Source organism: Oncorhynchus mykiss, chromosome 5, assembly GCF_057628025.1.
Source record: "Oncorhynchus mykiss isolate SJ-2025 chromosome 5, ASM5762802v1, whole genome shotgun sequence".
Taxonomy (NCBI): Eukaryota; Metazoa; Chordata; class Actinopteri; order Salmoniformes; family Salmonidae; genus Oncorhynchus; species Oncorhynchus mykiss.
In genome coordinates, this window is record NC_143026.1 from 33,240,734 (window position 1) to 33,266,898 (window position 26,165).

At 42.2% G+C, this 26,165-nt stretch overlaps 1 protein-coding gene across 9 annotated transcripts in view; it reads left to right on the top strand.

Annotated features, from left to right (window-relative positions):
• LOC110523629 (colorectal mutant cancer protein) overlaps nt 1-26,165 on the top strand; it is a 124,638-nt gene that overhangs the window by 95,821 nt on the left and 2,652 nt on the right. For 5 of the 9 annotated variants that reach the window (XM_036977296.2, XM_036977298.2, XM_090234537.1 and 2 more), the window contains 10 exons: nt 854-1,000; nt 1,467-1,556; nt 2,722-2,870; nt 7,772-7,912; nt 11,246-11,346; nt 14,617-14,800; nt 18,491-18,725; nt 19,373-19,585; nt 22,152-22,243; nt 25,998-26,120. In XM_036977296.2, coding sequence (XP_036833191.1) covers nt 854-1,000; nt 1,467-1,556; nt 2,722-2,870; nt 7,772-7,912; nt 11,246-11,346; nt 14,617-14,800; nt 18,491-18,725; nt 19,373-19,585; nt 22,152-22,243; nt 25,998-26,120 — 1,475 coding nt within the window. The remainder of the gene's footprint in view (nt 1-853; nt 1,001-1,466; nt 1,557-2,721; nt 2,871-7,771; nt 7,913-11,245; nt 11,347-14,616; nt 14,801-18,490; nt 18,726-19,372; nt 19,586-22,151; nt 22,244-25,997; nt 26,121-26,165) is intronic. The other 4 variants (XM_036977297.2, XM_090234539.1, XM_090234535.1 and 1 more) reach the window with 1 other exon arrangement.

The window sequence follows — 26,165 nt, forward strand, 5'->3', positions numbered from 1 at the left end:
ACAATGTAAAAGATTGGCCATATTATTGAAAACATGCAGGTAGCTAACATGATTTAGGCATCTTGACATGTCTGTGTATGCAGCTATATCCCGTTCTGCTAACAGCACATGCCAGTAGATGGCTGTGTGTGGTATGTTTGCGACATCAATGATTTATAATTCCATATATTTCCTCTCTGCCTGTACAATGGGTGCTGTGAAAGCACAAAAGGCCGTTGTATCGTCATTGTTTATATTTTAGTGGGCCAGCGTTCAAACTAATGTTCCTTTCCACGCTCTTCCTGGCAGAGGAAGCTCTCTCCCTCCGACACACACACACATACACACACCCAACATACATGCACGCACACACACCTAGGGCCTAAACTGCTGTAGTGTTGTGAAGAGATAACAACAATTAAACAGCGTATGTATTTTGTACACTAGCTGCAAGCATAATGCTGACAAATCCAAGCTGGCATAACAAATTCATTGCAAGACCTGGCAAGTCTTTCCATGAGTTCTCTGATGCTTAATATAGAGTGAGAGAAGAGGCCTGTCAGCAGAGGAGCGACTCAAGTACCCTGTTTCCTCTGCATCATCACTGTCCCAAAATTCCTGCCTTTGCCCACTGCACATAAGAGATCAGATGGATCCTCACATTGTCTCAAACTGGAGCAAGAAGTGCCTTAAGTAGCAACAAACTGAGTCCTTCTGTAAATCGTCTGTATGATGAGATTATAAGTGTGTGTGTTCTCAGCAGATCTGCGCCCATGAACCTCAGCCTGTGTGTCTGTGTGTCCCATAGAATTAAATAGAACACATTCACAATAAAATAGTGATATAAGGTATCTCTATGGTGTCTTTTCCCCAGGTGCGAGAGCTGCAGACGCGTCTCCAGAGCTCCCAGTCTGCAGGCCCGTCCAGCCCTGGGCGTCTCACCCCCGCCTCCCGCCCCATCAATCCCAGCACTGGGGAACTCAGCACCAGCAGCAGCAGTAACGATATACCTGTGGCCAAGGTAGAATGCACACACACGCTATGTTATGCATAGTAAGGTACAAAACACCAAAGTACTGGAATGATGAAGTAATGAAATTGGAACAATGGGATGTTGTACATTCGTATGAGGGACACACATACTGTGGGGATATTCTGAACTCTCCTCTGGAATGTTCTCCATCTCTCTTTTCTATCTTATTGTATTATCACTTGAATGACAAACACACACATGCTCGCACACACACCAATCTGTGTACTAGCCTTGAGCTAGTCCAGCCAGAGAGGGACAATTGTAATCAAAGAGTCAGTCTGATCAACCATTTTGCTCTTCCCCTTTCCTGTGTGTGTGTCCTTGACATTGACCCTCAGAAGGAATTCAATATATTAGAGATCCAGTACAATCCCTACATTTATTTATTTTAGGGGCCAAGCACTTTTTATAAGTAATTCACAGTAATGTATTGAGTGTGTTGTCTTGTTGCTAGGTGGCAGAGCGGGTGAAGCTGTCTAAAACCAGGTCAGAGTCTTCCTCTACCGAGAGGCCTGTTCTGGGATCAGAGATCAGCAGCATCGGGGTAAGGAGATACTGGATGGATATTCAATACTGAAGGCTTTGAGGGGAAATATGCAAGCGGGTTTAAAGAAAGGAAGGGAGGGATGTAAGAAAGAGAGAGCGGAAGAGAGAGAGGGGTGGACAGGGAGAGTATGAGAGAGCGACATTAGGTAGGGGCACATTTCCCTGTAGCAGCTGGCCGAAGGTAACAGCAGCATCAGCAGATGTGTCAGAGATGGGTATCTCCAGTGAAGTGTGACAGACCTGGTGTCACTCATTCCCCACTGTTCCCTTCCCCTGGCACCCACACAGCCTTGTTGACACTAAAGGTGACCTGCCAACGTCCCCTCTAACAGTTATCACTTTCCTCTTCTGGTGCCCTTTTTTTCTCTTGTGCCTCCCTCCCTCTCTCTCTCTCTTTCTCTCTCCCTCGCTCCTGTTGGTGTGTGTTCGTGTGTGAGTGATTGGAAATCAATCCTAATGATTCCAGGGCTTGTCTTTTCCCTGAAAGCTCCGGCCATTAAAATTCTCCTCTCAATCTTTAGCAGGAACCCATCTGCTCCAAAATAGACTAAAAAGAGAGGAAGAGGGAAGAAAGAGAAGGAGAGGCAGACTGTTAGCATTCCTCTGGGACTAGGCTGCGACGAATTATGTAAAGTTCAGTAGAAAACCGGTCTCTTTCTGCGTACAGTCTCTCTTGAAAAAGAGATTTGATCTCAAGGAGACTAACCTGTATAAGTGAAGATTATAAACACTATATGTATACACTGTGGATTAAGAGAGTGGAGGATCACAAAGAAATGCCCTCAGTCAGTCTGACCCACTGAATTCCTATTGTGTCGTTTTTACATTGTGATTTTTGGCTGCACCTTGACTCACATTGGTTGAAGCGCTGTCTACTCCCCTCCTCTCCTTGTTTGTACCCCAATTTACTCTTTACACAAAAGTAGTGCACTTCATATGGTATAAGTTACCATTTGAGACTGGGAGGCGACCTTAGATCTATGTAAATGTCTGTTTTACCCCTGTCTGTCCTTGAGCTGTTCTTGTCTATTACTGTTCTGTATTATGTTATGTTTCTTGTTTTGTGTGGACCCCAGGAAGAGTAGCTGCTGCTTTTGCAACAGGTAATGGGGATCCTAATAAAATACCAAAATACCATGTAACCCTGTTCCTCCTCCTCCCAGGTGTCCAGTAACGTGGCGGAACACCTGGCCCACTCCCTCCAGGACTGCTCCAACATCCAGGAGATCTTCCAGACCCTCTACTCCCACGGATCAGCCATCTCTGAGAACAAGATCAGGGAGTTTGAAGTGGAGACAGAGAGACTCAACAGGTGATACTCAAACCATGCTGTCATTGTCCTTATTATGTCCTTATCATTTTTTTATCCATTCGTCGGTTCATCCATGCCTAATTAATACTGTTAAAGTGGAACTGACAGCATTTTAACAAACTGAAATCGTATTCAAATCTTTTCATTTACACCCCCGGGAAGAATATGACACCTTTTTTTCATTTTCTGACAAGCGAGCACTTAGATATGGTCATTTTCACCTTTTCATAAATTCATAGAATGTTTGGTAATGACGAATAGAAAGGCATTTGAGAAATGTATATAGCAATATAGAGTAGGAAAGCGGCTGTGCGTTTGGACAATTAAGACACTGCAGTAAATAAAACCAAATAAAAATGTGTCTTGTCCAGGACCGGAGTCTATGCATACCGGTGAGCCATAGCCAATTGAGCTACAGTAGGTCTATATGCTAATAAGCCATTTGCCACATGGGCAGTGTTGCCTACAATATTTAACAAGTTTTCAGTACCCTCCAGCTACTTTTATTGGTAATAGATTCTAGCAACAAATTCAGCTACTTACATGGGCTTGCCATTATTCACTTTGAACTGGACTGTGTGTTTACAGGCAGTAGCAACAACACGATTTTAGATCATTAGAAAGCATTTGCCAAAAGCCACATATTTCTGCAAATATATAAATACCGCGGGAGTCGTCTTTTGGGAACAACAGTTTTATTGATCAAACAGCCATGAAATGGTAGGCTGTTTCCTTCAGATGCCTATGCACATCAACAATAACAAGATCATTAACTAATGTTAGCCAGAGTGAGATGAGCTAAAATCTACCGAGAGAACAGTGGGTGAACCCTCTCAAACTGTTTTAGCTTATAGTTGGCTGTCAAAATTGCACTGCTAAACGATGGGAAATAGTAGCCTGCTCGCCCTTCTGCAGCTTGCCTGCCAACGTGCGGTGTAGTTATCTCTATGTTAAAGATTCAGACTCATTAATAATAATATGAATATCTCTTAATCGGAACGTGCAAGAATGATATAATTTACATATTCTGAATCAGCTGACAATAGCAAAAAAATTGCACCCCTTGTTTTTGCAATTCGGCGTCCTTTTCTTTTTGGAGGTGAAATGTAGCTTAAACATTACTCTCCTCTACTCAGAGGGTTAAGGGGGACAGTCTTACAACTCAAATGCCTACTTTTGCATGTTAATGAATAGCTTCTCAACCACATGACATATAGCTCTCAAATCAATTTGACATCGTTCAGAGGCCTCTTCTTTTGAATTCACAGCAATTTGTTTAGCGTTTTTTTGCTTGCTAGCTAACCAAATGACACCTGCATCTCTAGCTGTAGCCACAGAAAAACGATATGGGTGGGGTCGTCAATGTGATCATTGCCCATGCTTTGATTGTGTTGACATTCCCAGCCCTGGTTACATTTGTCAATTTTTGTCCAAAATATTTAGTCATTGAAACTGAAAGATTGCTTCCCAGATAGCTGGAGGAATTAAACAAACAAATCTAAGATGTACAACCTGATAGCAATATTTGCTGGACAACCAAGACATTTATTGGTGAATTATATTAATCATGCATTGAACTATCTATTCTGCCAACCATACCTTACTCTACATCATGGAATTTTTTGTCAAATTGAACCTATTTTTAAAACATCTTATAAAGTTGGTTTTGTAGCATAAACTGGGAATTTCATATTTATGACTGATATTATGATTGTCTGTTTCATATCTGTAAAGTAGTTAAAACGGTCAGTTCCAAGTAATACTTTATCACGTCATTGATGCAAAAATGCCATGACAGTAACCATACTTCAGTATAACACAAGCATTAGATTTGGAGTTGTTTTGTATAGAGAACATTTGGACAGATGGAAAGAATAATACAATCAAATACACACATTTGCTTTGGATTGGTTTAGGATTAAAATAAAGAGACATGTTTATAATGTCAACTGTAGTATTGACATCCTACATGGTGTTGCGCTGTGGTGTAGAGATACAGTTCATTCAACCTCATTTACTGCCTTTTTAATAACCATAGCTGATATGGTTGACTTGCTTAAACAAATGTGGTTACTACTGACTCCTTGTGGATTTGTGTAAGTCGATAAGAACCGCATTCTCCTTCAATAATAACGAATGCCAAAATGACTTTTGAATTATGCACAAACATTATTACATTTACAGTACCAGTTTGGACACACCTACACACCTTTATTTTATTTTTTTACAAATCTACATTGTAGAATAATAGTGAAGACATCAAAACTATGAAATAACACATATGGAATCATGTAGTAACCAAAAAAGCTTTAAACAATCTAAATATATTTTATATTTGAGATTCTTCAAAGTAGCCACCCTTTGCCTTGATGACAGCTTTGCACATTCTTGGCATTCTCTCAACCAGCTTCACCTGGAATGCTTTTCCAACAGTCTTGAAGTAGTCCTGTTGGTTCAGCACCTTCAAAATGGACACCTACAGAAATTCAGATGTTAGTTCAGATAAATTCAACAACATTATATAGTATCTCCTCCTCATCAAGAAATGCACATGAGCTAATTATAATACACAAAGTAAGCAAAACAATGAAATCATTCCAAAATTGCCTTAAATGATGAATAAGATGCCTGTAACATTTGAGATGTACAAACTATGGCATAAGGGAACGATGAGCAGATAAGAGGCAATCCGTAATTTCAATTAAGACATTAATGAACAAGCTAAGATGGACGTTGTCAATATAAATATTTGTTCAGCACTTTTCAAATGCACAGCAACAGAATTCAGAACATGGACCGTTCTTACAGTATTCTCCCTGTACACCAAGTCAGAACTGTAGAATAGATAAAGGGGGCATATAAGCAGACAAATAAAGCTCTTATAATATTCAATGATGACATTTCTCTTAAGCAGCCTATAGGCTACATGTGCACCACCAGGTCAGAACAGTAAGTTATGAGGGGGTAAGTGATCACATTATTAGGGTAAGGCACATGGGCTACTAACAGCTTACTACACAACATACACTTATTATTACTTTCTTAGTTACAGTATACATAACTCCCTGACATATTACATATTTTATGCAGCAGCTTTTAAGAAATTTTTGGACTCACATTGTTGTTCTGTGCTCACTTGAACAGGAAGGTGGCGGGTCTTCTTGTGGGAAAATATTGTCATCAAAGTCTGGTATTCTCTGGATTTATCATGCTTTCAAAACAACTGGGAGCTCGGGGAAAAAAACAAGGTCTAATCATGACGCCAATGAATCGTGACATTAGGTCGGAGCTCTAGAAAGAGGCCCGAGTTCTCGACTTGGAATTCCGAGTTGGATGAGTTCAAAACGTATTTTCCCAATTGAGCTCGTTTTTTTCTGAGTTGTCTTGAACTCACTGAAGTCTGAGATTTCCCAGTTCTGAGTTTCCAGTTTTTTTGAAAGCGACAGAAGTCATGCTGGATTGACAGCATGGTCAATCTATTCAACCTTTTCTGGCACATGGTGTTGTGTGTGAATGTTTATCATTTTAAGCTTGGAAAAGAGACCCTTTCAGACAGATGTTTTAAACCGTTAAACCCAGACTTGGACCACACACTCTCTCCACTGAATAGAAGGCAGGGGAAGCAAAATAGTTAGCCACTGATTCCTTCCAAAACTACTCATTGTTGAATTTGCGATTTATGACTTGTTGTGTAATGTTTATGTCCAATGGCCATTGAGCACTGATACGTTTTATCTATAATTTCTCTTCATATAAAAAACGATTTGCCAGTAGATTGACAATGTGATTCATGATGATGAATGCTTGTCTAGATTGCTAGCTAAGATTTTGAAAGTGTGATGATCAAATATACGGTGTATATATAATGTGATTTGAGGTCATTTTATCTGTGCCCAATGACCTTGAGCCTTCTTGGATGGTCACTTCTAATGTAAATCTATGGCAGCACCCAAGGGGGCTTGACCTGCCTAGCTCTCCCTGTAGATTCTGCGGTGATATAGTGTCCCCATGAGTGACAGAACACTGAGTCAATCACAGCGCAACTAAAGAAGATTACCAATGCCTACGCTCTGTATGTTCCGACGGCTGCTACTCCACCACAGGAAGCACTGAGCTAGGTTAAAACACCTGATTTTTGGAGCTGCCTTACTCAAGAAAGCAAGAAAGAGACCATGTTTGAATGTGGCTTTATTCACTCAATAAATGTGTTTTTACATTGTTTGCAATCTGATATGTGACATGAATTAATGCCCAAATAACATGCTAAACAGGCAACAACAACAAACAAACAAATTGATGGGTCACCACTGCTTAAAGGGATAGTTCACCTTAAAATCCAACCATAATTGGTGTAATGGAGTCAATCCCAAATTAATGGGAAAGATCAGCACCTGATAATCTGTGACAAAACTTTGAAACTTTACATTTTGGTGTGTACTATCCCTTTAAGGTTGTTATTTGGCACATGTGTTTTATGGGATATCCCATACGTTTACCACTAACGACCAGGCTGCTGACATACTATTTTCTCTTAATTAAGCCCAGAGTGCTTTATCGACGTCCTTGATTAGATGGATAGTTACGCGTCATTAGCTACTCTCACATAATCTACCCATAAAACCAAGGCCATTTGAGTTCTGTAGAGGGGGGTTGCTATAGTTTCCCTGTCCCTTTTTCCCCTAGCACTCACTTAAACTGCAATAGATGATGTGTGATGAGCGACCTGGCTCAAAATGGATGCCGTGAATCACCCAGATGGGTGCTTTATATCGCTGGTGGATGGGTGAATCGCAATGTGAGATATGCTTTGAGATATGACAGGCACTTTATACAATAAATGTACCCCAATGATGATTTTGTGTGTGTGTGTGTGTGTGTGTGTGTGTGTGTGTGTGTTCCAGCCGCATCGAGCATCTGAAGTCTCAGAATGACCTGCTGACCATCACGTTAGAGGAGTGTAAGGGCAACGCAGAGAGGATGAGCATGCTGGTGGGCAAATACGAATCTAATGCCACCGCCCTGCGACTGGCACTGCAGTACAGGTATACACACACACACACACACACACAGCAATGCCTAACCTAATGGAGCATGAGTTGTCTTGAGACATTTGCGCAGTCCTGGTTGGATTCACGCATCAGCCAGAAAGAAACACACCAACAGAGTGAAAGCCTGAATACAAATTCCCTGCTCCACTCATAAGACCAAGCCAACTCTGAGCCTTGCATAGCTAACAAACACCTTATCAAGCTGTAAACATCAGAACCACACTAATGTTCCTCGTTAGAAGCCTCCTCCAGTAATTATAATTAAGCTGTACTCTTCGAGGTCAGGGCCTTTTTGTAGGTTCCATACGGTAGCGGCCATTTGCATCTTATTAGTATTCGCATCCCCTTGGTCAATCAAGTGTGTTTGTGTACGGCCCTTGGCCCCTCTCTAATAAGGTGCCCTGAAGGTGCCCATTCAGCAAAGCTAACGAGATACGAAAGGGAAAAACAGATCTAATCTAAGTGGTATTTCTAATTAGCATCATGCTAATCATCCAACCATGATAATCCTGTGGGGATGTTATGAGTTGCAGAAAGGCTGTTAATCCTTTTCTTGTATGGCAAAGTTTAAGCAAACTGAAATGGAAATAAGTTGTATTTTCAGCTGTTGATATTGGCTGAATGTAATATTGTGGTGGCATGGTAACGTTACGTGTGTTTCTCATAGCATTCTGCGTAGCATGTCTCAGGGAGACGGATTGCCTCAAAGCAAAGCTATGAGTAGATGAATAAACAGATACAAAGATAGATGACCGATACATAAATAGAAACGTTATAGCCAATAAAGATAATTATTAGTCTTGCCCATTACACCAGAATACACAACACTTGAATAGCCCTCAAATGTATTATTAATATAACACCAGTTCCATTAAAAACACAAACACACACTAAGATTCATACTGTGTGTTTTTCCCTGTATGATATATTCATGAAGCCATTGATTTTATGTGATGTGGGGGACTGTAGTGTGTTTGTACCTGGAGGGAGAGAGGGTTTGGCCATCTGTGTCTGGTTTGTTGTTCACTAGAAGCCCAGATGTCAGTGCTTTGATTGAATTTCAGCCCCGCCAAGTGGGATGTCAGCGAGGGCACCCCATTGGGCCATTTGGGGAGAGATCTATTCTTTCATTGGATGGGGGAGTGTGGTGTGTAGGATTGCAAAGCTACCGGAATCTTCAGTAATTTTGGTAATTAACAGAAAATCAATGCCAATCGATCGGAATTTAGGTAATTTATACTTGAATTGTGTATTCAAAAATGTATTCGTATATACTGAACAGAAATATAAACGCAACATGTAAAGTGTTGGTCCCATGTTTCATGAGCTTAAATAAAGAACCCAGACATATTCCATGTTCCAAAATGTTGTGCACACATTTACCAAGATAATCCATCCACTTGACAGGTGTGCCATATCAAGAAGCTGATTAACAGTATGATCATTACACAGGTGCACCTTGTGCCGGGGGCAATAAAAGGCTACTCTAAAATGTGCAGTTTTGTCACACAACACAATGCCACATATGTCTCAAGTTTTGAGGGAGCGTGCCATTGGCATGCACACCGCAGGAATGTCCACCAAAGTTGTTACCAGAGAGTTTAATGTTAATTTCTCTATCATAAACCGCCTTCAATGTCATTTTAGAGAATTTGGTATTACTTCCAACCGGCCTCACAACCGCAGACCACGTGTATGGTGTCGTGTGGGCTAGCGGTTTGCTGACAATGTTGTGAACAGAGTGTCCCATGGTGACGTTGGGTTATGGTATGGGCAGGCATAAGTTATGGACAACGAACATAAGTTACGGACAAAGAATAAAATTGCATTGTATTCCCTGTCACGTGACATCAATAGATTAAGGCTTAATTTATATATTTCAATTGACTGATTTCCTTATGTGAACAGTAACTCTGTAAAATCTTTGAAATTGTTGCATGTTGCTTTTATATTTTTGTTCGGTATATTTTACATGTGATAAGACCACACAGAGAGCCAGAGATTATCACCTACACTAGATGTCTTGTGATAAATTCTATTAAATTCTTGAAAGATACTGCAATTCTGGTAGTTTACTGGTGAACTTTTCCCTAGTGGTGTGTGTATGTGTGCATTTAATATTTGGTGGAAGAATCTCCAAGGAGCTCTCTCTGTCTCTCTCTCCCTGTCTCTTTCTGTCTCTGTCTCTCTCTCTCTCTCTCTCTCTCTCTCTCTGTCTCTCTCTCTTTCTGTGTGTCTGTGAGAGAGAGTTTGGTCACTGTATGTATTTAAAAAGCAGTGTGTAGCCAAGCTAGTAAACGGTGGTATTAATCAGCTGTCTGGAAAGCTGGAAAGCAGTGTAATGTTATAAAGAATCAAGAGGGGGCTTGGAGGACAGCAAGTGAATGTGTGTTTGGCTGTGTGCGTGCGTGCATGGCTGTATTTGTATATGATCTATGCCAGGGTGTGCGTGTGACTAAAACTATAATCATAAGATTGAAACATCAAAAAGAGGAACACTGTGGAGTATGTTGACAATGCCGGCTACTTTATGGTGTTTTTGCAGGCAGAAACTTGCTGTGTGTGTATTTGCGTTCTTGAGAGAGTGACTAACTCGTAGTGTTGGCGTGAGCTATTAAAGTGTGTAAAAGTATCCACAGGATTTGTTTTGGTACAGCTGAACTAGCAGGGGACTGGAGTCGAGGTTGTGTGTGTGTGGGGATGTATGTTTGTGTGTGTAAATGGTCTGCCCCTTTTAGCGTCATCCATCAAAACATACGCGCGCACACACACACACACACACACACACATACAACAAATATAGACTAGCTATGAGGAGAAAATAACTTAGAGATGTTAAATGTTTAAATTGAATGCAGGCTTCAGACTTCCTCTGTGGATGAATGACACGTTTTTAGGCTTAATAGTTAATTACCCTAGCTCTCTCTGTATTTGTTTGGAGAAAAGGTGGATTTTTTCCTGATGAGTAATCATTACCTGATTAAACAATAGTGCCTCGCTGTTTTTCTTCCATCCCCGGGCCCCAGGCAAACACGCACGCGCTATGATGACTGTAGTTAAATAGACATCAGCACCTCTCGGCCGCGTTCCTTTTGAACACGATGAAAGTGCAACACAGAGGAAGGATAAGTGGAAGCGAGAGGCCTCCACATTCCTCGTGTGCGTGAGAGAGTGCGAGAAAGAGGGAGAGAGAGCTTATGTGCGTTCTCATTTAGTAGTGCAAAAGGTTGTGTTTTCTGTCAGTCAGTGTATAGAGGCCTTTGAGCTACTTTGTGTGTGTGTGTGTGTGTGTGTGTGTTAACTGATATGCATGTGTTCTTTCCTCAGTGAACAGTGTATAGAGGCCTATGAGCTGCTGTTAGCCCTGGCGGAGAGTGAACAGAGCCTGGTACTTGGCCAGTTCAGAGCTGCCGGAGTGGGGACTGTAGGTGAGTCACACTTCGTGCCCACACAGGCTTGTTTGTTCTTTGATCAGTGCTGGTTTGCTCCTCCCTGCATTAAGAGACCCACAGTTGAACTCCTCCAACCAATCAAAGCAAAGAGGTCACCTCCCAAAAACACACACTTCTAATTTATTACTCTTTCACAAACTGCTCCACTCACCCATTTAATTCCTTCACAAACCTCTCCTCCATCACTCCTCTTCCCTATTCACTTCTCTCATCCTCCCATCATAAATGTCTATATCCTACTCATTTGTTTCCCCCCTTCCCCAACTCTCCTTCGGCTGTTGACAGGTGTCATGTCTTCAGTGAGGCATGTCATGCCTCATGACTCCCTTGTCTCACACACTTCCCCCACTCCCAACCTCACCTTTTCCCCTTCAACACAAAAACACTCTCTCAGAAGAACATCCCCTTAGGGTAAATTCATTTGAATTCAATCACTTTTTGACAGCACCCCTTTTTATTTTAATGAAATCTTCCATACACATTTTTCCCAATGTAGAAGTGCTCAGTAAGTTACTTTTTTGAACTGAATGCCAAACTATTCAAGAGATTAAGGTGCTGAAAGTGGACCCATTTTGCATACCCTACCATAATATGAGACATCCATGTCTTCAGCACTGGAAAAGATAAACGGTTGAATTTTATATAATTTAAAAGCTTACAAACAGGGCTGTCAAACAAAACAAAAAAATCTGGAGAAAAAATGAAATGTTTCTTTTTTTTTTTTTAAATCTCTTTCCACTCACAGCCCTTTCATCCCGTATGTCACATTTGTCATTGATAGGCGCCTCGCCTAAATTGGAACACAGTGCTCAGGTTCTCCTCTTCACAGCGCAGGATCGGTTTTGACTGACATCTGTCATAAACCTGAGCACTGTGCGCGACAAGAAGCCCCCATCCCTCCTGCTAATTAGGCTACTTTTGCACATTTTTTGTTGTCTGAGTTAGGAAAATACTGTAAATTGAGAGGAGTCGATGAGTTCTGAAAGATGAGACTATTTGAGGATTATATTAAATACCGCTTTGATGTCATACAAGCAAACCACACACCCATGAGTCCAAATGTCCAAATGTGCACTTCACATTTCCATATTTAAAAACTCATATACTTTTACAGTTCTTCTGTTACAAACATTTCAATTTGGCCCCATCCATATAGGCCAATTTCCACTAGTGTAAGGGGTTAATTAACCTTTAATGCCAATTATTAAGCTATTGATTTTATATTTACATACAGTACCAGTCAAAGGTTTGGACACACCTACTCATTCCAGGGTTTAACACAAATGGAATCATGTAGTAACCAAAAAATATAACGTCTCCTCCAGGCTGTGTAAGGGCTATTTGACCAAGAAGAAGGGTGGTGGAGTGCTGCATCAGATGGCCTGGCCTCCACAATCACCCGACCTCAACCCAATTGAGATGGTTTGGGATGAGTCAGACCGCAGAGCAAAGGAAAAGCAGCCAACAAGTGCTCAGCATATGTGGGAACTCCTTCAGGACTGTAGGAAAAGCATTCCAGGCGAAGCTGGTTGAGAGAATGTCAAGAGTGTGTAAAGCTGTCATCAAGGCAAAGGGTGGCTACTTTGAAGAATCTCAAATATAAAATATATTTTGAATGTTTAAAACTTTTTTGGTTACTACATGATTCCATATGTGTTATTCCATAGTTTTAATGTCTTCACTGTTATTCTACAATGCACAAAATAGTAAAAATAAAGAGAAACCCTTGAATCAGTAGGTGTGTCCAAACTTTTGACTGGTACTGTATGTTGTAGCTTAGATCCTATTTTACGTCATCTAAGGTTCTTGTGATGTGACCGCCATTGGTTGAGACACATGCTCTTGAATACAGAGTTGGTGTCATGTTTTGCCTGATAAATGTACTAAAATGGGAATAAAATTGATATGTCAGCTTTCAAACGGTACCACAAAGATGGTTGCAGGTCCACACATGAGAGAATGCTGACTTGAATGGGAATGTCTGTCGTTTTAAATTATACTTTCAATCCTCCATAGGAAACTTATTGAAATCATGGAAATATAGATAATAAAATAGACAACCATTTAAGTTGACATTTGACGGTGGGTTGTTGTAGTAATTAGAAGTTACAATTTCAATTCATTTAAAATGTCAGTGATATACCAGCTAAATTGCGGTAGGCCCATTCTATGAATTCTATTTCTATGATTGAAATGACACCCACCCTGCATTCAAGAGCATGTTTTGTCTCAACTGATGGCGGGAACAACACAAAAACCTTAGATGTGAAATAAGGTCTAAGTTACAACATATGCGAATATGAAAAAACCCAGAGTTTACATGTTTTTGGCAGCAGGTATCCTAGCGGTTAGAGCATTGGGCCAATTGGGCCAGTAACCGAAAGGTTGCTGATTCGAATACCCGAGCCGACTGAAAATCTATCTGTGCCCTTGAGCAAGGCACTTAACCTTAATTTGCTCCAGGGGCGCCGTACTACTATGGCTGACCCTGTAAAACAACTTATCCGGTGTATGTGACAATATATTCTTTTGGTGTATCTTTTGCGGATAATTGACTTTAAATGTAAAAAATTGCAAATTTTATTAAAACATTTTTTTATGAAATAATAAAATAATGTAGTTTGTACAACTTTTAAATGATATCAAACTCAATTGTTTATCTTTTCAAATGATAAAGTTATGGATGTCTCATGGTATGGGGTATGCAAAATGGGTCAACTTTCAACACGAATGTTTTGGTATTCGGGTCCAAAAAGTTACTTTCTGTCCACTTCTAAGATGGGATGCTGTAAAAAAGTGATTGAATTCAAATGGATGTGGTGCAGCGGTCTAAGGCACTGCATCTCAGTGCTAGAGGTGGCACTACAGACCCTGGTTCGATCCCGGGCTGTATCACAACCGGCCGTGATCGGGAGTCTCATAGGGTGGTGCACAATTGGCCCAGGGTCATTAGGGGAGGGTTTGGCCTCGGTAGGCCGTCATTGTAAATAAGTATTTGTTCTTAACTGACTTGTCTAGTTAAATAAAGGTTAAATAAAATTTCAATAAGCGTATTCATCTAATGCTGACCAACTTTACATACAGTATTTATAGCCTTTTGTAGCCATATTTACATTGTCAGTTTGAATGCTCCATTCGATCATTTTGTTCATATGGCATATCTCATTGGCCTTGTGAGAGCCCTAAAATGACTGCAGCGAATGCAAGTTATTTGACAGTTCTGTCTGTCTGTGTGTGTGTATGCAGGTGAGCAGTCGGGAGAGGAGAGCATCACTCAGATCCTGAAGAGGGCTCACGACTGCAGGAAGATAGCAGAGAACGCAGCCAAGGATCTGCTGGGCAGGCTGGACGGTAGCTGTGGAGCTGCATTCGCTGTGACCGGCTGCAGCGTTCAACCATGGGAGAGCCTGTCCTCCAATAGTCACACTAGGTTTGTGTGTGAATGTGCATGTGTGTGTATGTGTGTAGAGTGTCTTCTAGCAGCTGTGTGTGTGTGTGTGGTGTGTGTACTTGTTTGAGAATGTCTGCACATTGGTAATTATCCCATGTGCAATACGTGTTTAACTCACCAATGTTTGTTTCTTTTCTATGAGAATCTTTCTAGTTCATTGCTTATATGGCAATCCATCCCCTAAATATTCTGTATTGAAACATAATTGAGGCCAACCCTCTGCTCACGTGCCCATGACAGTTCAGGCAAGGAAGCTGCTCCCTAAACAAATCATTAATCTACAGCCACTGCTCCGGGAGAGAGAAGACAAGACATTCATATGTGGCTCACATGTTCAGGAGCACAGCAGACAATTGACAATTAATGTAGGAAATGAGAGTCCACGGTGCTGTGCTGTCAGACCAGTACACTAACGGACATTCCCTATGCTGGATCCACATCACTGATCCCACGAACGCACACACGCACAGCAGGGAATCACACGCTGGCTTAGTCATAGACACAAATTCATAATAAAATCTTTCCCTCCTTCACACATGTACATACAGTTCATTCAGCAAGTTTTCAGACTCTGCAACTTTTTCCACATTTTGTTACATTACAGCCTTATTCTAAAATGGATGAAATAAAAACATGACCATGTCAATCTACACACAATACCCCATAATGACAAAGAAGAAACTGGTTTGCAAATGTATTCAAAATAAAAAACAGATCACCTTATTTACAAGTCGGAAGTTTACATACACTTAGACTGGAGTCATTAAAACTCGTTTTTCAGCTACTCCACAAATTTCTTGTTAACAAACTATAGTTTTGGCAAGTTGGTTAGGACATCTACTTTGTGCATGACACAAGTAAATGTTCCAACAATTGTTTACAGACATGTTATTTAACTTATAGTTAAATTAAGTTATAGTAATTCACTGTATCACAATTCCAGTGGGTCAGAAGTTTACATACACTAAGTTGACTGTGCCTTTAAACAGCTTGGACAATTCCAGAAAATGGCTTTAGAAGCTTCTGATAGGCTAATTGACATAATTTGAGTCAATTGGAGGTGTACCTGTGGATGTATTTCAAGGCCTACCTTCAAACTAAAATGAGTCCTTTATCGACATAACCTGAAAGGCCGCTCAGCAAGGAAGAAGCCACTGCTCCAAAACCGCCATAAAAAAGCCAGACTACGGTTTGCAACTGCACATGGGGACAAAGATCGTACTTTTTGGAGAAATCTCCTCTAGTCTGATGTAACAAAAATAGAACTGTTTTGCCATAATGACCATTTATGTTTGGAGGATAAAGGGGGAGGCTTGCAAGCCAAGGAACACCATCCCAACTGTGAAGCATGGGGGTGGCAGCATCATGTTCATGTTATGGGGGTGCTTTGCTGCAGGAGGGACTGGTGCACTTCACAAAGTAGATGGCATCATTAGGACGAAAAATGATGTGGATACATTGAAGCCACTTCTCAAGACATCAGTCAGGAAGTTAAAGCTTGGTCGCAAATGGGTCTTCCACATGCACAATGACCCCAAGCATACTTCCAAAGTTGTGGCAAAATGGACAACACAGTCAAGGTATTGGAGTGGCCATCACAAAGCCCTGACCTCCTATAGAACATTTGTGGGTAGAACTGAAAAAGCTTATGCGAGCAAGGAGACCTGCAAACCTGACTCAGTTACACCAGCTCTGTCAGGAGGAATGGGCCAAAATTCACCCAATTTATTGTGGGAAGCTTGTGGAAGGCTACTCGAAACGTTAGACACACAAGTTAAACAATTTGAAGGCAATGCTACCAAATACTAATTGAGTGTATGCAAACTTCTAACCCACTGGGAATGTGATGAAAGAAATAACAGCTGAAATAAATCATTCTTTCTACTATTATTCTGACATTTCACATTCTTAAAATAAAGTGGTGATCCTATCTGACCTAAGACAGGGCATTTTTACTAGGATTAAATGTCAGGAATTGTGAAAAACTGAGTTTAATTGTATTTGGCTAAGGTGTATGGAAACTTCCGACTTCAACTGTACATAAGTATTCAACCCCTTTGCTATGAGACTCGGAATTGAGCTCAGGTGCGTCCTGTTTCCATTGATCATCCTTGAGATGTTTCTACAACTTGATTGGAGTCCACCTGTGGTAAATACAATTGATTGGAGATGATTTGGAAAGGCACACACTTGTCTATATACAGTCCGACAGTTGGCAGTATATCAGACTAAAAACAAAGCCAAAGCCATGAGGTCGAAGGAATTGTCCGTAGAGCTCCGAGACAGGATTGTGTTGAGGCAAAGATCTGGGGAAAGGTACCAAAAAATGTCTGCAGCATTGAGGGTCCCTAAGAACACAGTGGCCTCCATCATTCTTAAATGGAAGAAGTTTGGAACCACCAAGACTCTACATAGACTGAGCAATCAGGGGAGAAGGACCTTGGTCAGGGAGGTAACCAAGAACCAATGGTCACTGATAGAACTTCAGAGTTCCTCTGTGGTCATGGGAGAAACTTCCAGAAGGACAACCATCTCTGCAGTAGTCCACCAATTAGGTGGTAGAGTAGCCAGGCGGATGCCACTCCTCAGTAAAAGGCACATGACAGCCCGCTTGGAGTTTGCCAAAAGACACCTAAAGGACTCCGACCATGAGAAACAAGACTCTTTGGCCTGAATTCCAATGATGGTGGCAGCATCATGCTGTGGGGATGTTTTTCAGCAGCAGGGACTGGGTGACTAGTCAGGATCGAGGGTAAGATGAACAGAGCAAAGTACAGAGAGATCCTTGATGAAAACCTGCTCCAGAGCGCTCAGGACCTCAGACTGGGGGCGAAGGTTCACCTTCCAACAGGAGATTGACCCTAAGCCCACAGCCAAGACAATGCAGGAGTGGCTTCGGGACAAGTCTCTGAATGTCCTTGAGTGGCACAGCCAGAGCCCGACTTGAACCCGCTTGAACATCTTTGGATAGACCTGAAAATAACTGTGTAGCAACACTCCCCATCCAACCTGACAGAGCCTGAGAGGATCTGCAGAGAAGGATGGGAGAAACTCTCCAAATACAGGTGTGCCAAGCTTGTAGCGTCATACTCAAGAAGACTTGAGGCTGTAATCGCTGCCAAAGGTACTTCAACAAAGTACAGAGTAAAGGGTCTGAATACTTATGTAAATGTGATATTTCATACATTTTCAAAAATGTCTAAAGTATTTTTGCTTTGTCATTATGGGTGTAGATTGAAGAGTGGAAAAAACGATGTAATCAATTTTACAATAAGGCTGTAACGCATCAAAATGTGGAAGAAGTCAAGGGGTCTGAATCCTTTCCGAATGCACTGTATCTGCGTAGACACATCTTTCTTAGTTAACAGATTTGAGGCTGATTGACAATAATAAAGCGTTGTTATGCAATCATGTGTCCAACCAGGTTACTATAGTTTGGTATCAGTCTTTAGCTGGTGACTTAATTTCTCCATGTGTCAGACTTGCTTTGGCTTGAATCTGCCCATAAGGCACAGATCTAGGAACAGTTTAGCCTCTCTAATTCTGATCTTAACTGTTCAGGGGGATATAAAGGCTAGATTCTAGATGCTACAGCTATCATCCAACAGTGCATAATGTACTATACTATCTCTCATCTCTACCTGTGTGTGCGTGTGCGTGCATGCGTAGCACCACCAGTTCCACGGCCAGCTCATGCGACACTGACTTCTCCAGGGAGGACGAGCAGCGGCTAAAGGACTACGTGCAGCAGCTGAAGAATGACCGCGCGGCGGTCAAACTGACCATGCTGGAGCTGGAGAGCGTTCACGTCGACCCCCTAAGCCTGGAGATCAAGCCCCGGGGAGACACACACAGGCTGGACCTGGAGAATGCTGTGCTGATGCAGGAGCTCATGGCCATGAAGGTGAGCGAGGGAGGGAGGGAGAGAAGGGAGAGAGAGAGAGAATATACGTAGGCTTGTATGAATAAACACACAAAACGTACCCTTCAGTTTAGGGAGTTAGTTAGAATCTGACACTTTGTCCCCACAGTCCTCCTATTTTAATGACATGAAAACCTAGTCCTCATGTCCTCCCCTGACCTTGGCAATCCGTCGGGTTGATAGGATCTTGTGGTGATGGCTCCACAGGAATAGGATTACACTTCCCCTCTGAAATACTAAAGATTGAAACACTCTCACCTCTCCATGGATGGCTGAACGTTCTCTAAACAAGATGACTTGCATCAGAACTGTCCCTGTTTGACATTGACTTGCACATTATTTAGTGTTGTGGTGACATTGATAATCCCATGGCCTTCATTCTGCTATTGGCTGTACTGTGCACTATCAACTCTCTTCACTTAACCTGTAGTTAATCCCTCCCTTCTTTTCTTCCCTCCTTTATATACTTCTTTCCTCCCTCCATTTTTCCCTCTCTTTCCCCTTTCCTTCCTTCTATGTGGTTAACATCACTTGATCAGAATAATTTGTGGCTTGTGTATATTAACCTGTTTAATCCTTTCTTTCCTTGTGTGTGTTAAGCCTTTCTTTCTCTCCCTCCTCCCCCTCAGGAGGAGATGGCGGAGCTGAAGGCCCAGCTCTACCTGCTGGAGAAGGAGAAGAAGGCGGTGGAGCTGCTGCTGAGCACGCGGGAGGCCCAGGAGCAGGCCTACCTGGTGCACATCGAGCACCTCAAGGCTGAGGTGGAGGAGCAGCAGGAGCAGCGCAGGAGATCCCTCGGCTCCACTGGGAGTGGTAGTAAAGACAAGAGCCAAGCCGCCAAGGTGAAGGGACAACACACACTCATACACACACACAAGAATTCACCTCAAACAACCCCCCAGCGCTAACAGGGACAACTGCCAGGTTGAGGGTGCGCCCACATTTACGCCCTCAATTGTCGACCTCGATGTAGACCTCTTCCATCGCATCGAAAACCCCAGCCCTATCCCCAAACAGGTCTACCGCAGAGCCACAGAACAGGGTTTAGGCTTGGATTGAGACTTGTAGACCGACCTTATAGACAGTGTCTCTCCTGTACACAGCAGCACTCACTCTGACCCAGTCAGTCACATGAAATATTGAAGAGGCTCTCTGCTCTCTTTGCAGTAGTCTCTCTGTTTCACACACACACACAGACACACACACACACACGCACACACACACACACACACACACACACACACACACACACACACACACACACTTTGTCAGTCTGTATGTATTGGGATCCTGGGATGAATGGTGTTTGAGCCCCCATAGTCAACAGTCCTGAAGCTGTGAGGAGCTGTCACTCTGAACGGTTGGCGCACTAGTACCCCCGTTAGTGAGAATCTCCTCTGTGAGAAAGCGGCCTCTACTCTACTCCTAAAATAATTGGAGTCTTTCTTATTCTGTTGGGGTTTTCTACTGGGGAGCTGTCCGTCATTCACTCTGAGCTGGGGCCCTAGAGACGGGGACACTGTGTGTCTGTGAGAGTCCTACTGTCTACACAGAGTGACAGAAATAAAAAGAAAAGACCTGCAGAGGGAGAGAGGAGAAAGGGAGAGTTTAGGAAAGGACTATTGAGAGGAAGGAAAAGTAGAAGGGGGGAGAGGAGAGAGAAGCGAAGGAAGGAAGGCAAACTAAGATAAAGACTGAGTACTACTGTGCTGCGTAACAGGAACTGACAAAAGGAGGATAAGAAAATGGGAGGAGTGGGTGAGAAAGTAGACAAAGGAGGACTTACAGAGTCTGAACTATCAAAGTCTTTTACCTGAACTCCAAAAGGTCTGCGAGGTCAATTCCATATCAGAGTGCTATGCCCCGCACACCATCCCTGCCTTGGTCTTCACTACCCATTTCTTTAATCCAGATAGATAGAGATCAGCTGTCTGTGGGTTGCCAAGATTAAGAAAGGGAGAACACAGGTGTGCTTTTCTCTGATCACAGCCTTGAGCTTCCAATGCTGGTGGCACTACATTAACCTTATAATCCACTGGATACGATAACAGTGTCCTTCCATACGTGAACACATGCACTTCACATCTCTAGGCATGTAGACACACACACCTCTATGTATGCACACACACCTCTCCATCTGTATTCACACACACATAACATATACACCCCCCCCCCACTCCCTGCTATCACCGTAGCTCCTTTGGTTCAATAAAGCTTAATCCTTGGTTGCTAGGAGCAACCGGCATTGAAGATGCCAATCACAGGACCATCTGTAAATGAAGGTGCTTTTCAGAGTGAATGCCAGAGCAGCAGCTATTATTGCCTTTCACCCTTCTCTGTCCTTTTCAAACCAGCCACCTTTTACATCTACAGACCAGTTCTCATTGTTAGGGTCTAGAAATGGCCTGCTTGATTGGATCTCGCACACTGGGAACACTAATAGGCACACACACCTCCTGCCGTGGGAGAGTATACATGCACACACACACACACACACACACACACACACACACACACACCATCATTCCACTCAGTCAGAGCCATTCATCATGCACACACAAACACTGCAAGCCCAATCAAGCATAGTTCACACAGCACAAAGGCTATTACCCAACACACACACCGACAAAACACTAACCAGCATCTCCCAGTATCTTCCCCTCCTCCCTGGTCTCTTCCCATATCCATTTCTCCACTAGCTTTAATGGAAGCCATGTTCCAATATCTATCAACAGCCCTATAATAAAATCAGGCTAGCAGCATAGCAGGCCCTGAAAGTATGACAGCATACCTGTAACTCGATAAGTCATGTAGCATGCTAAATAAATGCTCTGACATGCTTGTCCGTTGTGAATCAAGCTGTATTGTTCTGTAATCCAGGTGTAGGGAAAATACACTGGGATAATAGGTTGAAGTGGTAGTGCTGCCACCTCATGAACCGGGTGTGCATGTAACAGCTTGAGGTAAACGTTGCGCCTAACCACAGATCTTGGATCAGATTACCCTCTCCAAATCATAACGTCAACCAGTATGTTGAGACATGCAGAGCTGACCTTAGATCACTGTCTTTAGAGGCAACTCATCCTTCTCTCGCAGGTCTGAGAGGGAATGTCCTGCGGAGTAATCAGTGTTTTGGGATAGGCGACATGGGCTTGGTTTGTTAATGCGATTTAGTTATATGGCTGGTTATGTAATGGTGTCTTGAGCTCTTTTCCTTGTTCTGTTGTGTGTTATGGTATTGAATTAGAGTGATTGAGGCCAATGTTAACTTGATCACTGTAAGTCTTGTATCTGTAGGCAGCCTAATCACCTCAGCCCATCACGTCACCAGGCCTGGTCTGAGAATGGTCATTAGTAGCACTGTGTGGTTGTAGACCAGCTCCTCCTCATGGAAGTGTTATGTTCCAGGATTGTGGAGACTCTCCGGCCATCAGCTTGTCAGATCTGAGGACACTTAATGACAGCGACCTGGCAGCAGAGCTCACCAGCGCACTGAGACGGTAAGAAACCCAACACACTGTGTGTGTGTGTGTGGTTTTTGTTTTTGTTTTTACTATCCTTGTGGGGAACATAAGTCCTCATAAGAATAGTAAAACAAGGAAGATTCGGGGACATTTCGCCGGTCCCCACAATGAAAAATGCTATTTTAGGTGTTAGGTTTAGGGTTAGGGAAATTAGGATTTGGAATAAATTATTTGGTCCCCACAAGGATAGTAAAACAAATGTGTGTGTGTGTGTGAGACCTGGGATAACTATAATTCTAGCTATGCTTTGTGTAAAGATTTTTGTTTTCAGGGGAACAGATAGTTACTTTGGAGGTGACTACAACTATCTGAATACAGATCTGAGAAAGCAATAATATCAGTTTGTGACAAAACAAGTAAGTATAGTGTAGAGAATCATTGTACCATCTAAACCACTGTGAAATATATTTTCCAGAACCAAAAATATTGTATTTTCTACAGTTTGAAACCCGAAAGTAAGCCCAGGAAGCATAGAAATAGCGCACATAGAACATATCTACCGCTTCTTATACTTGCTTTCAATGAGTGACACATCTATAACACATATTTCTATGTGCATTTGGTCGGGTTTCCCAAAAAGTTACATATGGCAGTTTTAAAGGAAGTGACGACTTTTCTGAAATTATTGAATTGGCTGCCTTCAACTAATGTCAGGGCTGTATCTGGAACTGCATGTTGAATATGGAAATAGAATGAATAGAGTACACATAATTGCATACTATTCCAATCTATCTGACAGTCACATTTGATCTACACAATACATTTCCATCAGAACATTTTGTAAATGTCCATTCTCCTGAATGTCCATTGCCCCAAGTGTACATAATTAAGTCAAAGCAATGATATTTTGTACAGATAAGTATAAATAACTTGTATTGCTCAACTACTGTATGACTCTTTCAACATGCCACTGAAAAGGTAGAATGCAGTAATACATGATACGATACCTGTAAATACTGCAGAGTAATTCAAATACATTTGCAAACATTGCAAACAGCAAGTTGAACACTGAGCAAAAAACATATTCCAACCTCTGTCGTTCTGAGGGTAAGTGTTCTTGTTTCAAACACACTTTATACCATTTTTTATTTTTATTTAACCCTTATTTAACCCTTATTTAACTAGGCAAGTCAGTTAAGAACAAATTCTTATTTACTATGACGGCCTAGGGATGGGATAGCTTACTCAGAATACAAACTGGCATGATTTTCCACCTACCTTTGCTATAGTTGATTCAATAAGGCAGTTTGGGGATATTTAGTTTCCTTTCGACACTTAATAGCCATATTTTGTTACTGTTAGCTTTCTCAGTAACACTTAACATGAAACTGTTCTTGTGCCTGTGTAATAAAACTTTAACTACATTAGGAACAACATTTTATTAGCACGTTGTTGCATTATAACTTGGGAATTGCATTTTAATTGCATAGCAACAAGCTGCAAGTTTTTGTATCTACTATACACAAGAGGAATAGTGACTTACTTATTCCATTCGTATAAAAACTCCAGTATTATGCAATTATAAAGCAATTTCCAAAGTCCTATGTGACAACAATGTTGCTATTGTAATAATCACTATTGTAATAATAAAGTTACTACACCAGTATAGAAACTGGATGTCAAGTGTTACTGTATTGCCTTATGTCTCACTCATTATGAAAATACACTGCTCCCAAAAAATAAAGGGAACACTAAAATAACACATCCTAGATCTGAATTAATGAAATATTCTTATTAAATACTTTTTTCTTTACAAAGTTGAATGTGCTGACAACAAAATCACACAAAAATGATCAATGGAAATCAAATTTATCAACCCATGGAGGTCTGGATTTGGAGTCACACTCAAAATTAAAGTGGAAAACCACACTACAGGCTGATCCAACTTTGATGTAATGTCCTTAAAACAAGTCGAAATGAGGCCCAGTAGTGTGTGTGTCATACACGTGCCTGTATGACCTCCCTACAACGTCTGGGCATGCTCCTGATGAGGTGGCGGATGGTCTCCTGAGGGATCTCCTCCCAGACCTGGACTAAAGCATCTGCCAACTCCTGGACAGTCTGTGTTGCAACGTGGCGTTGGCGGATGGAGCTAGACATGATGTCCCAGATGTGCTCAATTGGATTCAGGTCTGGGGAACGGGCGGGCCAGTCCATAGCATCAATGCCTTCCTCTTGCAGGAACTGCTGACACACTCCAGCCACATGAGGTCTAGCATTGTCTTGCATTAGGAGGAACCCAGGGCCAACCGCACAAGCATATGGTCTCACAAAGGGTCTGGGGATCTCATCTCGGTACCTAATGGCAGTCAGGCTACCTCTGGCGAGCACATTGAGAGCTGTGCGGCCCCCCAAAGAAATGCCACCCCACACCATGACTGACCCACCGCCAAACCGGTCATGCTGGAGGATGTTGCAGGCAGCAGAACGTTCTCCACGGCGTCTCCAGACTCTGTCACGTCTGTCACATGTGCTCAGTGTGAACCTGCTTTCATCTGTGAAGAGCCAGTGACGAATTTGCCAATCTTGGTGTTCTCTGGCAAATGCCAAACGTCCTGCACGGTGTTGGGCTTTAAGCACAACACCTGTGGACGTCGGGCCCTCATACCACCCTCATGGAGTCTGTTTCTGACCGTTTGAGCAGACACATGCACATTTGTGGCCTGCTGGAGGTCATTTTGCAGGGCTCTGGCAGTGCTCCTCCTGCTCCTCCTTGCACAAAGGTGGAGGTAGCGGTCCTGCTGCTGGGTTGTTGCCCTCCTACGGCCTCCTCCATGTCTCCTGATGTACTGGCCTGTCTCCTGGTAACACCTCCATGCTCTGGACACTACGCTGACAGACACAGCAAACCTTCTTGCCACAGCTCGCATTGATGTGCCATCCTGGATGAGCTGCACTACCTGAGCCACTTGTGTGGGTTGTAGACTCCGTCTCATGCTACCACTAGAGTAAAAGCACCACCAGCATTCAAAAGTGACCAAAACATCAGCCAGGAAGCATAGGAACTGAGAAGTGGTCTGTGGTCACCACCTGCAGAACCACTCCTTTATTGGGGGTGTCTTCTAAATGCCTATAATGTCCACCTGTTGTCTATTCCATTTGCACAACAGCATGTGAAATTTATTGTCAATCAGTGTTGCTTGCCAAAGTGGACAGTTTGATTTCATAGAAGTGTGATTGACTTGGAGCTAGATTGTGTTGTTTAAGTGTTCCCTTTATTTTTTGAGGAGTGTATATTTGTTAATCATTTTGAAGCTGCAAAAGTGGTCTACTCGAATGATGAGGGGATTCCATGTCCCTCGTGTATTTAATTATAGGCTGTATTAAGATTCATATCTACGAGCCCTCCAAACCATGTGCTTTTGATCATATATATTTAGACTAATTCAACAAACTGTTGTAGTTTTTGGTTCTTCATCAAATAGTTGGCAGCCATCACATAAATATTTGTTTATTTTCAAATAATGTGCATATATTCACATACCTTCAAATATTATTTAGTTTTCTGACAGGTATTCAAAATACTTAAAAATGAGACCTGTATTTGAATATCAAATAAAATAGTTGCCTTTTAGTTGAAACCCTACATAAACTGCTGTATATTCGACTACCTTGAGTTGGTATTTGTTGGTATTTTCAAGTAAATTACAAAAATACAACTATTTTCCGCCTAGGTCTGGTGTGTGTGTGTCTTCCTGACTCATCCCGTGTGTGTGTGTGTGTGTCTCAGAGAGAAGAAGCTGAAGGGGCGTGTCCAGGAGCTGGTGGCAGCGCTGGAGAGACTAACCAAGAGCAGCGAGGTCCGCCACCAGCAGAGTGCCGAGTTCGTCAACGACCTCAAAAGGGCCAACAGGTAACCACGACAACACACACAGGAGGGGAGGAAATATGTTTTGTG